This window comes from Nerophis ophidion, linkage group LG08 (assembly GCF_033978795.1).
Source record: "Nerophis ophidion isolate RoL-2023_Sa linkage group LG08, RoL_Noph_v1.0, whole genome shotgun sequence".
Classification (NCBI taxonomy): domain Eukaryota; kingdom Metazoa; phylum Chordata; class Actinopteri; order Syngnathiformes; family Syngnathidae; genus Nerophis; species Nerophis ophidion.
Genome location: NC_084618.1, coordinates 13,186,639 through 13,201,978, shown reverse-complemented (window position 1 = coordinate 13,201,978; position 15,340 = coordinate 13,186,639). Strand labels below are relative to the sequence as shown.

The following is a 15,340-nucleotide window of genomic DNA, read 5'->3' as shown; positions in this document are numbered from 1 at the left end:
ATTTTGTCATTAAAACACAACATGCCATGAAAACACTACATGTTCAAATTTCAAAAACAATATTTTCTAATATAAATGGACACAAAACTAGTGTATTTTGCAATGAAAACAAGAATTTCTGCAACAAAAAACACTGTTTTGCCATGAAAACAGTAACATTTACAAAAAAATGTTTTTAATAATTGCCACAAATACATTTGGCCACAAAAAGAGTAAAAGTCGCAAATCATATTTTAAAACAAATCCATTGTATTTTGTCATGATAACACAATATGCCATGAAAACACTACATTTTAATATGAAAAACAAGTTTTATAAAAATGGACAAAAAACTACTGTATTTTGCAATGAAAACATTATAATTTGCGATTAAAAAATGTCAATAAATGCCACAAACACTATACTTAGCCACCAAGACACGACATTATGCACTGAAAAAAACACATATTGCCGCAAAACTACTGCATTTTGCAATTAAAACTACAATTTCTGCCACAAAAACCACTGTTTTGTTATAAAAACATTTTTCAACAGGAAAAAAAAAAAATCCAATAAATGTCTAATTGTATTTTGTCATTAAAACACAACATGCCATGAAAACACTACATGTTCAGATTTAAAAAACAATATTTTCTAATATAAATGGACACAAAACTAGTGTATTTTGCAATGAAAACAAGAATTTCTGCAACAAAAAACACTGTTTTGCCATAAAAACAGTAACATTTACAAAGAAAACATTTTAATAAATGCCACAAATACATTTGGCCACAAAAAGAGTAAAAGCCGCAAATCATATTTTAAAACAAATCCATTGTATTTTGTCATGATAACACAATATGCCATGAAAACACTACATTTTAATATGAAAAAAAGTTTTATATAAATGGACAAAAAAACTACTGTATTTTGCAATGAAAACATTATAATCTGAGATTAAAAAATGTCAATAAATGCCACAAACACTATACTTAGCCACCAAAACACAACATTATGCACTGAAAAAAACACATAGTGCCACAAAACTACTGCATTTTGCAATGAAAACTACAATTTCTGCCACAAAAACCACTGTTTTGTTATAAAAACCTAACATTTTTTTAACGGGAAAAAAAATCCAATAAATGTCTAATTGTATTTTGTCATTAAAACACAACATGCCATGAAAACACGACATGTTCAAATTTAAAAAACAATATTTTCTAATATAAATGGACACAAAACTAGTGTATTTTGCAATGAAAACAAGAACTTCTGCAACAAAAAACACTGTTTTGCCATGAAAACAGTAACATTTACAAATAATTTTTTTTAATAAATGCCACAAAAACATTTGGCCACAAAAAGAGTAAAAGCCGCAAATCATATTTTAAAACAAATCCATTGTATTTTGTCATGATAACACAATATGCCATGAAAACACTACATTTTAATATGAAAAAAAAGTTTTATATAAATGGACAAAAAAAATACTGTATTTTGCAATGAAAACATTATAATTTGCAATTAAAAAATGTCAATAAATGCCACAAACACTATACTTAGCCACCAAAACACAACATTATGCACTGAAAAAAACACATATTGCCACAAAACTACTGCATTTTGCAATGAAAACTACAATTTCTGCCACAAAAACCACTGTTTTGTTATAAAAACATAACATTTTTCAACGGGAAAAAAAAATCCAATAAATGTCTAATTGTATTTTGTTATTAAAACACAACATGCCATGAAAACACTACATGTTCAAATTTAAAAAACAATATTTTCTAATATAAATGGACACAAAACTAGTGTATTTTGCAATGAAAACAAGAATTTCTGCAACAAATAACACTGTTTTGCCATGAAAACAGTAACATTTACAAAGAAATTTTTTTAATAAATGCCACAAATACATTTGGCCACAAAAAGAGTAAAAGCCGCAAATCATATTTTAAAACAAATCCATTGTATTTTGTCATGATAACACAATATGCCATGAAAAGACTACATTTTAATATGAAAAAAAGTTTTATATAAATGGACAAAAAAAACTACTGTATTTTGCAATGAAAACTACAATTTCTGCCACAAAAACCACTGTTTTGTTATAAAAACATAAAATTTTTCAACGGGAAAAAAAAAATCCAATAAATGTCTAATTGTATTTTGTCAGTAAAAAACAACATGCCATGAAAACACTACATGTTCAAATTTAAAAAACAATATTTTCTAATATAAATGGACACAAAACTAGTGTATTTTGCAATGAAAACAAGAATTTCTGCAACAAAAACACTGTTTTGCCATGAAAACAGTAACATTTACGAAGAAAATGTTTTCATAAATGCCACTAATACATTTGGCCACAAAAAGAGTAAAAGCCGCAAATCATATTTTAAAACAAATCCATTGTATTTTGTCATGATAACACAATATGCCATGAAAACACTACATTTTAATATGAAAAAGAAGTTTTATAAAAATGGACAAAAAACTACTGTATTTTGCAATGAAAACATTATAATTTGTGATTAAAAAATGTCAATAAATTCCACAAACACTATACTTAGCCACCAAAACACAACATTATGCACTGAAAAAAACACATATTGCCACAAAACTACTGCATTTTGCAATGAAAACTACAATTTCTGCCACAAAAACCACTGTTTTGTTATAAAAACATAACATTTTTCAACGGGGAAAAAAAAATCCAATAAATGTCTAATTGTATTTTGTCATTAAAACACAACATGCCATGAAAACACTACATGTTCAAATTTAAAAAACAATATTTTCTAATATAAATGGACACAAAACTAGTGTATTTTGCAATGAAAACAATAATTTCTGCAACAAAAAACACTGTTTTGCCATGAAAACAGTAACATTTACAAAGAAAAAATGTTGATAAATGCCACAAATACAACATTAGGCCACAAAAAGAGTAAAAGCCGCAAATCATATTTTAAAACAAATCCATTGTATTTTGTCATGATAACACAATATGCCATGAAAACACTACATTTTAATATGAAAAAAAAGTTTTTTATAAATGGACAAGAAAACTACTGTATTTTGCCATGAAAACATTATAATTTGCGATTAAAAAATGTCAATAAATGCCACAAACACTATACTTAGCCACCAAAACACAACATTATGCACTGAAAAAAACACTTATTGCCACAAAACTACTGCATTTTTCAATGAAAACTACAGTTTCTGCCACAAAAACCACAGTTTTGTTACAAAAACAACATTTTTCAACAGAAAAAAAAAAATCCAATAAATGTCTAATTGTATTTTGTCAGTAAAACACAACATGCCATGAAAACACTACATGTTCAAATTTAAAAAACAATATTTTCTGATATAAATGGACACAAAACTAGTGTATTTTGCAATGAAAACAAGAATTTCTGCAACAAAAAACACTGTTTTGCCATGAAAACAGTAACATTTACAAAGACATTTTTTTAATAAATGCCACAAATACAACATTTGGCCACAAAAAGAGTAAAAGCCGCAAATCATATTTTAAAACAAATCCATTGTATTTTGTCATGATAACACAATATGCCATGAAAACACTACATTTTAATATGAAAAAAAAAGTTTTATATAAATGGACAAAAAAATACTGTATTTTGCAATGAAAACATTATAATTTGCGATTAACAAATGTCAATAAATGCCACAAACACTATACTTAGCCACCAAAACACAACATTATGCACTGAAAAAAACACATATTGCCACAAAACTACTGCATTTTGCAATGAAAACTACAATTTCTGCCACAAAAACCACTGTTTTGTTATAAAAACATAACATTTTTCAACAGGAAAAAAATAATCCAATAAATGTCTAATTGTATTTTGTCATTAAAACACAACATGCCATGAAAACACGACATGTTCAAATTTAAAAAACAATATTTTCTAATGTAAATGGACACAAAACTAGTGTATTTTGCAATGAAAACAAGAATTTCTGCAACAAAAAACACTGTTTTGCCATGAAAACAGTAACATTTACAAAGAAAAATGTTTAATAAATGCCACAAAAAGAGTAAAAGCCGCAAATCATATTTTAAAACAAATCCATTGTATTTTGTCATGATAACACAATATGCCATGAAAACACTACATTTTAATATGAACATTTTTTTTATATAAATGGACAAAAATACTACTGTACTTTGCAATGAAAACATTATAATTTGCGATTAAGAAATGTCAATAAATGCCACAAACACTATACTTAGCCACCAAAACACAACATTATGCACTGAAAAAAACACATTCCTCCACAAAACTACTGCATTTTGTAATGAAAACTACAATTTCTGCCACAAAAACCACTGTTTTGTTATAAAAACATAACATTTTTCAACGGGAAAAAAAAATCCAATAAATGTCTAATTGTATTTTGTCATTAAAACACAACATGCCATGAAAACACTACATGTTCAAATTTAAAAAACAATATTTTCTAATATAAATGGACACAAAACTAGTGTATTTTGCAATGAAAACAAGGATTTCTGCAACAAAAAACACTGTTTTGCCATGAAAACAGTAACATTAACAAAGAAATTTTTTTACTAAATGCCACGAATACATTTGGCCACAAAAAGAGTAAAAGCCGCAAATCATATTTTAAAACAAATCCATTGTATTTTGTCATGATAACACAATATGCCATGAAAAAACTACATTTTAATATGAAAAAAAAGTTTTATATAAATGGACAAAAAAACTACTGTATTTTGCAATGAAAACATTATAATTTGCGATTAAGAAATGTCAATAAATGCCACAAACACTATACTTAGCCACCAAAACACAACATTATGTACTGAAAAAAACACATTTTGCCACAAAACTACTGCATTTTGCAATGAAAACTACAGTTTCTGCCACAAAAACCATTGTTTTGTTATAAAAACATAACATTTTTCAACAGGAAAAAAAATCCAATAAATGTCTAATTGTATTTTGTCATTAAAACACAACATGCCATGAAAACACTACATGTTCAAATTTAAAAAACAATCTTTTCTAATATAAATGGACACAAAACTAGTGTATTTTGCAATGAAAACAAGAACATTTGCCCGCCAAGGAGTGCAAAATAATGGTGAAAGACGATATATTGGGCAGCATAAGTGGTAAGAGTGGAAGTGTGCGTGCAGACTCTGTAGAAGGAGTCCGCCCGCAAACAAGGAGGTTCGAGCGTGTTCTGGCGCCATGTCGGCATTTGCAGGACTTGTGGGAATTAAACCTGGCTCAGCCCTTCAACTTCTTACATTACATGCCAGCACTCGCATGAGACACAACACACGTCAACATGCTCGCAGGATTCTTCTTCTTCCTGCTGCTCCTCACCGGTCAGGCCAGACTTTCTTCCTCTTTCCCTCTTTTTCTGTTCAACTTGTTGTTGTTGTGGTGGTGGTGGCGTGCAGGTGGCGTCCCCGCTGAGAGGGTGTGTTCCTACAACCAAGTGTTGGAGCACCTGAACCTCAGCGCAGACCACACCTTGTACTCCATGACACGTCCGGTCAGAGACCACACCAAAATACTACATTTTCTACTGAAAACCACACACATTGCCACAAAACTACTGCATTTTGCAACGAAAACGAGAATTTCTGCCACAAAAAATCTGTTTTGCCATGAAAACACTAAATTTTACAAAGAAAAAACCCCCAATAAATGCCACCAACTCTACATTTATCCACCAAAACACAACATTATGCACGGAAAACCGCACATATTGCAACAAAACTACTGCATTTTGCAATGAAAACAAGAATTTCTCCCACAAAAAATCTGTTTTGTCATGAAAACACTAAATTTTACAATGAAAAAAAAAACAATGAATGCCACAAACACTACATTTAGCCACCAAAATACGCCTTTTTCTACTGAAAACCACACACATTGCCACAAAACTACTGCATTTTGCAATGAAAACGAGAATTTCTGCAACAAAATCCTGTATTGCCATGAAAACAGTAACATTTGTAATGGAATAAATGTCAATAAATGCCTCTAACACAACATTTGGCCACAAAACAGTACAAGCTGTGAAGACAACATCATATATCAAAACAAAACCATTGTATTTTATCATGATTACACAATATGCCATGAAAACACTACATTTTAAAATGAAAAACGTTTAAAAATATAAATGGACACAAAACTATTGTTTTTTTTGCAATAAAAACATTATAACTTGCAATTAAACAAATTCAATAAATGCCACAAGCCCAATATTTGGCCACAAAAAGAGTACTATCCTCAAAGAACACATCATATATCAAAACAAAACCAGTGTATTTTGTCATGATAACACAATATGCCATGAAAACACTACATTTTTAAATTAAAAAAAAAATATTTTCCTATATAAATGGCCACAAAACTACTGTATTTTGCAACGAAAACAAGAATTTCCGCCACAAAAACCACACTTTTGCTATGAAAACACAACATTTTGCAATGAAAACCACACATATTACCATCTTGCCATGAAAACATTAAATTTTACAATGGAATTTTTTATTTTATTTTGTTACTTTTCAGGAAAGCACTGTCTTGCCATGAAAACACTACATTTTATGATGAAAAAACAACAACAATAAATGCCACAAACACTATGCTTAGCCACCAAAACACAACATCATGTGCTTAAAACCACACTACTGCATTTTGCAATGAAAACAAGAATTTCTCCCACAAAAAATCTGTTTTGCCATGAAAACACTAAATTTTACAATGGAAAAAGAACAATGAATGCCACAAACACTACATTTAGCCACCAAAATACTTCATTTTTAAATGAAAACCTCACATATTGCCTCAAAACTACTGCATTTTTCAATGAAAACGAGAATTTCTGCCACAAAAAATCTGTTTTGCCATGAAAACACAAAATTTTACGATGAAACCCTCCCCCCCAAAATGCCACCAACACTACATATAGCCACCAAAACACAACATTATGCACTGAAAACCACAAATTGCCACAAAACTACTGCATTTTGCAATGAAAACGAGAATTTCTCCCACAAAAAAATCTGTTTTGCCATGAAAACACTAAATTTTACAATGGAAAAAGAACAATGAATGCCACAAACACTACATTTAGCCACCAAAATACTACATTTTGTACTGAAAACCACACACATTGCCACAAAACTACTACATTTTGCAATGAAAATGAGAATTTCTGCAACAAAAACCTATTTTGCCATGAAAACAGTAACATTCACAATGAAAAAATTTCCAATAAATGCCTCTAACACAACATTTGGCCACAAAAACAGTACAACCTGCGAAGACAACATCATATATCAAAACAAAACCATTGTATTTTATCATGATTACACAACATGCCATGAAAACACTAAATTTTATAATGGAAAAAGAACAATGAATGCCACAAACACTACATTTAGCCACCAAAATACTACATTTTTAACTGAAAACCACACATATTGCCTCAAAAGTACTGCATTTTGCAATGAAAACGAGAATTTCTCCAACAAAAAATCTGTTTTGCCATGAAAACATTAAATTTTACGATGAATAAACCCTCAATAAATGGGACCAACACTACATTTATCCACCAAAACACAACATTATGCACTGAAAACCGCACATAATGCCACAAAACTACTGCATTTTGCAACGAAAACGAGAATTTCTCCCACAAAAAATCTGTTTTGCCATGAAAACAATAAATTTTACATTGGAAAAAGAACAATGAATGCCACAAACACTACATTTAGCCACCAAAATACTAAATTTTTAACTGAAAACCACACATATTGCCTCAAAACTCCTGCATTTTGCAATGAGAACGAGAATTTCCGCCACAAAAAATCTGTTTTGCCATGAAAACACTAAATTTTCCGATGAAAAAACCCCCAATAAATGCCACCAACACTACATTTATCCACCAAAACACAACATTATGCACGGAAAACCGCACATATTGCCACAAAACTACTGCATTTTGCAATGAAAACAAGAATTTCTCCAACAAAAAATCTGTTTATGCCATGAAAACACTAAATTTTACAATGGAAAAAGAACAATGAATGCCAAAAAACACTACATTTCGCCACAAAAATACTACATTTTGTACTGAAAACCACACATATTGCCTCAAAACTACTGCATTTTGCAATGAAAACGAGAATTTCTGCCACAAAAAAATCTGTTTTGCCACGAAAACACTAAATTTTACGATGAAAAATTCCCAATAAATGCCACCAACACTACATTTATCCACCAAAACACAACATTATGCACTGAAACCCGCACATATTGGCACAAAAACTACTGCATTTTGCAATGAAAACGAGAATTTCTCCCACAAAAAAATCTGTTTTTCCATGAAAACACTAAATTTTACAATGGAAAAAAAACAATGAATGCCACAAACACTACATTTAGCCACCAAAATACTAAATTTTAAAATGAAAACCTCACATATTGCCTCAAAACTACTGCATTTTTCAATGAAAACGAGAATTTCTGCCACAAAAAATCTGTTTTGCCATGAAAACACTAAATTTTACGATGAAAAAACCCCCCCAAAAATGCCACCAACACTACATATAGCCATCAAAACACAACATTATGCACTGAAAACCACACATATTGCCACAAAACTACTGCATTTTGCAATGAAAACGAGAATTTCTCCCACAAAAAATCTGTTTTGCCATGAAAACACTAAATTTTACAATGGAAAAAGAACAATGAATGCCACAAACACCACATTTAGCCACCAAAATACTACATTTTTAACTGAAAACCGCACATATTGCCTCAAAACTACTGCATTTTGCAATGAAAACGACAATTTCTGCCACAAAATCCTGTTTTGCCATGAAAACAGTAACATTTGTAATGGAATAAATTTCAATAAATGCCTCTAACACAACATTTGGCCACAAAAACAGTACAAGCTGCGCAGACAACATCATATATCAAAACAAAACCACTTTATTTTATCATGATTACACAATATGCCATGAAAATACAACATTTTAAAATTAAAAACGTTTAAAAATATAAATGGACACAAAACTATTGTTTTTTTTGCAATAAAAACATTATAACTTGCAATTAAACAAATTCAATAAATGCCACAAACCCAATATTTGGCCACAAAAAGAGTACTATCCTCAAAGAACACATCATATATCAAAACAAAACCAGTGTATTTTGTCATGATAACACAATATGCCATGAAAACACTACATTTTTAAATAAAATAAAAATATATTTTCCTATATAAAGGGACACAAAACTACTGTATTTTGCAATGAAAACAAGAATTTCCGCCACAAAAACCACAGTTTTGCTATGAAAACACAACATTTTGCAATGAAAACCACACATATTGCCATCACGCCATGAAAACACGAAATTTTAGGATGAAAAAAACCCCAATAAATGCCACCAACACTACATTTATCCACCAAAACAAAACATTATGCACCTAAAACCGCACATATTGCCACAAAACTACTGCATTTTGCAATGAAAACGAGAATTTCTCCCACAAAAAAATCTGTTTTGCCATGAAAACACTAAATTTTACAATGGAAAAAGAACAATGAATGCCACAAACACTACATTTAGCCACCAAAATACTACATTTTGTACTGAAAACCACACACATTGCCTCAAAACTACTGCATTTTGCAATGAAAACGAGAATTTCTGCCACGAAAAATCTGTGTTGCCATGAAAACACTAAATTTTACGATGAAAAATTCCCAATAAATGCCACCAACACTACATTTATCCACCAAAACACAACATTGTGCACGGAAAACCGCACATATTGCCACAAAACTACTGCATTTTGCAATGAAAACGAGAATTTCTCCCACAAAAAAATCTCTTTTGCCATGAAAACACTAAATTTTACAATGGAAAAAGAACAATGAATGCCACAAACACTACAGTTAGCCACCAAAATACTACATTTTTAACTGAAAACCACACATATTGCCTCAAAACTACTGCATTTTGCAATGAAAACGAGAATTTCCGTCACAAAAAATCTGTTTTGCCATGAAAACACTAAATTTTACGATGAAAAAACCCCCAATAAATGCCACCAACACTACATTTATCCACCAAAACACAACATTATGCACTGAAAACCGCACATATTGCCACAAAACTACTGCATTTTGCAATGAAAACTAGAATTTCTCCAACAAAAAATCTGTTTTGCCATGAAAACACTAAATTTTACAATGGAAAAAGAACAATGAATGCCAAAAAACACTACATTTCGCCACCAAAATACTACATTTTGTACTGAAAACCACACATATTGCCTCAAAACTACTGCATTTTGCAATGAAAACGAGAATTTCTGCCACAAAAAAAATCTGTTTTGCCATGAAAACACTAAATTTTACGATGAAAAAAACCCCCCAAAAATGCCACCAACACTACATATAGCCACCAAAACACAACATTATGCACTGAAAACCACACATATTGCCACAAAACTACTGCATTTTGCAATGAAAACGAGAATTTCCACAACAAAAACCTGTTTTGCCATGAAAACAGTAACATTTACAATGAAAAAATGTTCAATAAACACATTTGGCCACAAAAACAGTACAACCTGCGAAGACAACATCATACATCAAAACAAAACCATTGTATTTTGTCATGATTACACAACATGCCATGAAAACACTACATTTTAAAATGAAAAAAATAATATTTTCTCATATTATTGGACACAAAACTTGTGCTGAAGACTGTCTCTGAAACGCTTGTTTTCTTTTTGTGTCATTGGGTTGCTTGAGTGTAGTTCCCTTTTACGACACTGGAGGGGGCCTTGAACGCATCATGACATCAGCAAGCTCTGAAAGTTACGGTGAACTTCGATGTCAATTGTTTAATTGGCAGTGTGCGTCATTACGAAGTAAGTTACTTTATATACACTTTAATATCACTTTTTGCGTGCGCAAAACTATATTGCAACTCATTTAGTCGGTTTTATCGTAGTCTAATGGCTGTTTGGCATCAGGTTCACAAGCTAACTGCTAACTGCTAGCTAAATATCATAGCCTGATTGGGGCCTGTTTGTAGCATCAAACATGTTTTTAGCCCCAATTGACAATTTAGAATTATTGTTGCGATGCTATTTACATTCTATTAATCATTACATTACTTAGGGCTGGGGTCTTCAAATTCTGTGCATTTATGTAAACTGTAGCTAAGTGATGTATATTTAAAGGCCTACTGAAATGAGATTTTCTTATTTAAACGGGAATAGCAGGTCCATTCTATGTGTCATACTTGATCATTTTGCAATATTGCCATGTTTTTGCTGAAAGGATTTAGTAGAGAACATCCACGATAAAGTTGGCAACTTTTGGTCGCTAATAAAAAAAGCCTTGCCTGTACCGGAAGTAGCAGACGATGTGCGCGTGACGTCACGGGGTGTGGAGCTCCTCACATTCTCACATTGTTTATAATCATGGCCACCAGCAGCGAGAGCGATTCGGACCGAGAAAGCGACAATTTCCCAATTAATTTTAGATTAGATTAGATTAGATAGTGCTTTATTTATTCCGTCAGGACAGTTCCTTCAGGAAAATTACAATTTTCAGCACAATCCCATTCAAGATCAGACAAACATTAAAGGGAGACAGAACAGGATCGCTGACGGGTCTGCCGGCTTCCAGCGCCCCTTACAGAAAAAGATGAGATACAGGTAAACAAAGGGGGGGAGAAAAAAATTGAAGATTAAAATAAAATTAAAAAATCGGTTTTAGCCTGGGCCCTGGAGAGGGGGTGCAGTCTGAGGCCAAGGGAAAAAAAACTTTGAGCGAAGATGAAAGATTCGTGGATGAGGAAAGTTAGAGTGAAGCACCAAAAAAAAAAAAAAAAGCGGCCGTTTCAGATGTAATTAGACACATTTACTAGGATAATTCTGGAAGATCCATTATCTGCTTATTGTTTTAATAGTGTTTTGGTGAGATGGTAAAGTTGGATGGCTGCGGTGAACGCCAGTGTCTCTCAGAGAAGCCAATGGAGGAGCCAAGATCGCCGCTGCCTTTTTGAGCTGCAGGAGGAAGTCCCACAATCCACCGAAGTCTCCGGTAAGAGCCGACTTAATATCACAATTTTCCCATCCAAAAACTCGCTGGCTGACGTAGAGAAACATGTTCGCTTGACCGCTCTGTGTTAATGCTTCACAACAAACGGTGCTAAAGGCAGCCGAATACACCGCTTCCCACTTACATCTTTCTTCTTTGATGTCTCCATTATTAATTGAACAAATTGCAAAAGATTCGGCAACACAGATGTCCAAATTACTGTGTAATTATGCGATGAAAAGAGACTACTTTTAGCCGTGTGTGGTCCTGGGCTAATATGTCCGCTACAACCCGAGACGTCACGCGCATCGTTTTCAACAAGAAACTCCGCGGTAAATTTAAAATTGTAATTTAGTAAACAAAACCGGCCGTATTGGCATGTGTTGCAATGTTAATATTTCATCATTAATATATAAACTATCAGACTGCGTGGTCGCTAGTAGTGGGTTTCAGTAGTCTTTTAACAGCCATGTTGCAGGTTTGTGCCTATAGTTCATTGCATTGTGGTCACTTTAGTTGATTTATAATGATTGTATTTGTTTGTATAGGAAACCACACACACGCAAACAAACAAATCATGCATGTCTTCAATATACAATTGAACTTGCAATTCTGGATTTGGACAATCTATTATTTCTCCTGCACTCACCTGAACGAATAATTGCTGTCCTGACCCGACACCCTGAAGTGATTTCTAATCCACATTAAACCAGTCATAGTCGTCACTACAAAACTACTGCATTTTGCAATGAAAATGAGAATTAATGCCACAAAAATCACTGTTTTGCTATTAAAAACACAACATTTTGCAAGGAAAACCTCACATATTGTCATCTTGCCATGAAAACACAAAATTTTACGATGAAAAACCCCCCAATAAATGCCACCAACACTACATTTAACCACCAAAACACAACATTATGCACTGAAAACCACACATTGCCACAAAACTACTGCATTTTGCAATGGAAACAAGAATTTCTGCAACAAAAAACACTGTTTTGCCATGAAAACAGTAACATTTACAAATAAATGTTTTAAATAAATGCCACAAATTCATTTGGCCACAAAAAGAGTAAAAGCCGCAAATCATATTTTAAAACAAATCCATTGTATTTTGTCATGATAACACAATATGCCATGAAAACACTACATTTTAATATGAAAAAAAAGTTTTATATAAATGGACAAAAAAAACTACTGTACTTTGCAATGAAAACATTATAATTTGCGATTAAAAATGTTCAATAAATTCCACAAACACTATACTTAGCCACCAAAACACAACATTATGCACTGAAAAAAACACATATTGCCACAAAACTACTGCATTTTGCAATGAAAACTACAATTTCTGCCACAAAAACCACAGTTTTGTTATGAAAACAACATTTTTCAACAGAAAAAAAAATCCAATAAATGTCTAATTGTATTTTGTCATTAAAACACAACATGCCATGAAAACACTACATGTTCAAATTTAAAAAACAATATTTTCTAATATAAATGGACACAAAACTAGTGTATTTTGCAATGAAAACAAGAATTTCTGCAACAAAAAACACTGTTTTGCCATGAAAACAGTAACATTTACAAATTTTTTTTTTAAATAATTGCCACAAATACATTTGGCCACAAAAAGAGTAAAAGTCGCAAATCATATTTTAAAACAAATCCATTGTATTTTGTCATGATAACACAATATGCCATGAAAACACTACATTTTAATATGAAAAACAAGTTTTATAAAAATGGACAAAAAACTACTGTATTTTGCAATGAAAACATTATAATTTGCGATTAAAAAATGTCAATAAATGCCACAAACACTATACTTAGCCACCAAGACACGACATTATGCACTGAAAAAAACACATATTGCCGCAAAACTACTGCATTTTGCAATTAAAACTACAATTTCTGCCACAAAAACCACTGTTTTGTTATAAAAACATTTTTCAACAGGAAAAAAAAAAAATCCAATAAATGTCTAATTGTATTTTGTCATTAAAACACAACATGCCATGAAAACACTACATGTTCAGATTTAAAAAACAATATTTTCTAATATAAATGGACACAAAACTAGTGTATTTTGCAATGAAAACAAGAATTTCTGCAACAAAAAACACTGTTTTGCCATGAAAACAGTAACATTTACAAATAATTTTTTTTAATAAATGCCACAAATACATTTGGCCACAAAAAGAGTAAAAGCCGCAAATCATATTTTAAAACAAATCCATTGTATTTTGTCATGATAACACAATATTCAATGAAAACACTACATTTTAATATGAAAAAAAAGTTTTATATAAATGGACAAAAAAACTACTGTACTTTGCAATGAAAACATTATAATTTGCTATTAAAAAATGTCAATAAATGCCACAAACACTATACTTAGCCACCAAAACACAACATTATGCATTGAAAAAAACACATATTGCCACAAAACTACTGCATTTTGCAATGAAAACTACAATTTCTGCCACAAAAAACACTGTTTTGTTATAAAAACATAACATTTTTCAACAGGAAAAAAATAATTCAATAAATCTCTAATTGTATTTTGTCATTAAAACACAACATGCCATGAAAACAGTACATGTTCAAATTTAAAAAACAATATTTTCTAATATAAATGGACACAAAACTAGTGTATTTTGCAATGAAAACAAGAATTTCTGCAACAAAAAACACTTTTTTGCCATGAAAACAGTAACATTTACAAATAATTTTTTTTAATAAATGCCACAAATACATTTGGCCACAAAAAGAGTAAAAGCCGCAAATCATATTTTAAAACAAATCCATTGTATTTTGTCATGATAACACAATATGCCATGAAAACACTACATTTTAATATGAAAAAAAGTTTTATATAAATGGACAAAAAAACTACTGCATTTTGCAATGAAAACTACAATTTCTGCCACAAAAACCACTGTTTTGTTATAAAAACATAACATTTTTCAACAGGAAAAAAAATAATCCAATAAATGTCTAATAGTATTTTGTCATTAAAACACAACATGCCATGAAAACACTACATGTTCAAATTTCAAAAACAATATTTTCTAATATAAATGGACACAAAACTAGTGTATTTTGCAATGAAAACAAGAATTTCTGCAACAAAAAACACTGTTTTGCCATGAAAACAGTAACATTTACAAAAAAATG

The 15,340-nt window shown here is 31.2% G+C and overlaps 2 protein-coding genes across 2 annotated transcripts in view; one reads left to right on the top strand and one right to left on the bottom strand.

Moving 5' to 3' along the window:
- Positions 1-15,340, bottom strand: part of nat9 (N-acetyltransferase 9 (GCN5-related, putative)) — a 94,913-nt gene that overhangs the window by 17,616 nt on the left and 61,957 nt on the right. The window lies entirely within an intron of this gene.
- Positions 10,855-15,340, top strand: part of LOC133557330 (5-hydroxytryptamine receptor 3A-like) — a 31,334-nt gene continuing 26,848 nt past the window's right edge. The window contains exons 1-2 of the mRNA XM_061907718.1: positions 10,855-10,974; positions 12,024-12,157. Of these exons, the coding sequence (XP_061763702.1) occupies positions 12,049-12,157 (109 nt within the window). The 5' untranslated portion in view covers positions 10,855-10,974; positions 12,024-12,048. The remainder of the gene's footprint in view (positions 10,975-12,023; positions 12,158-15,340) is intronic.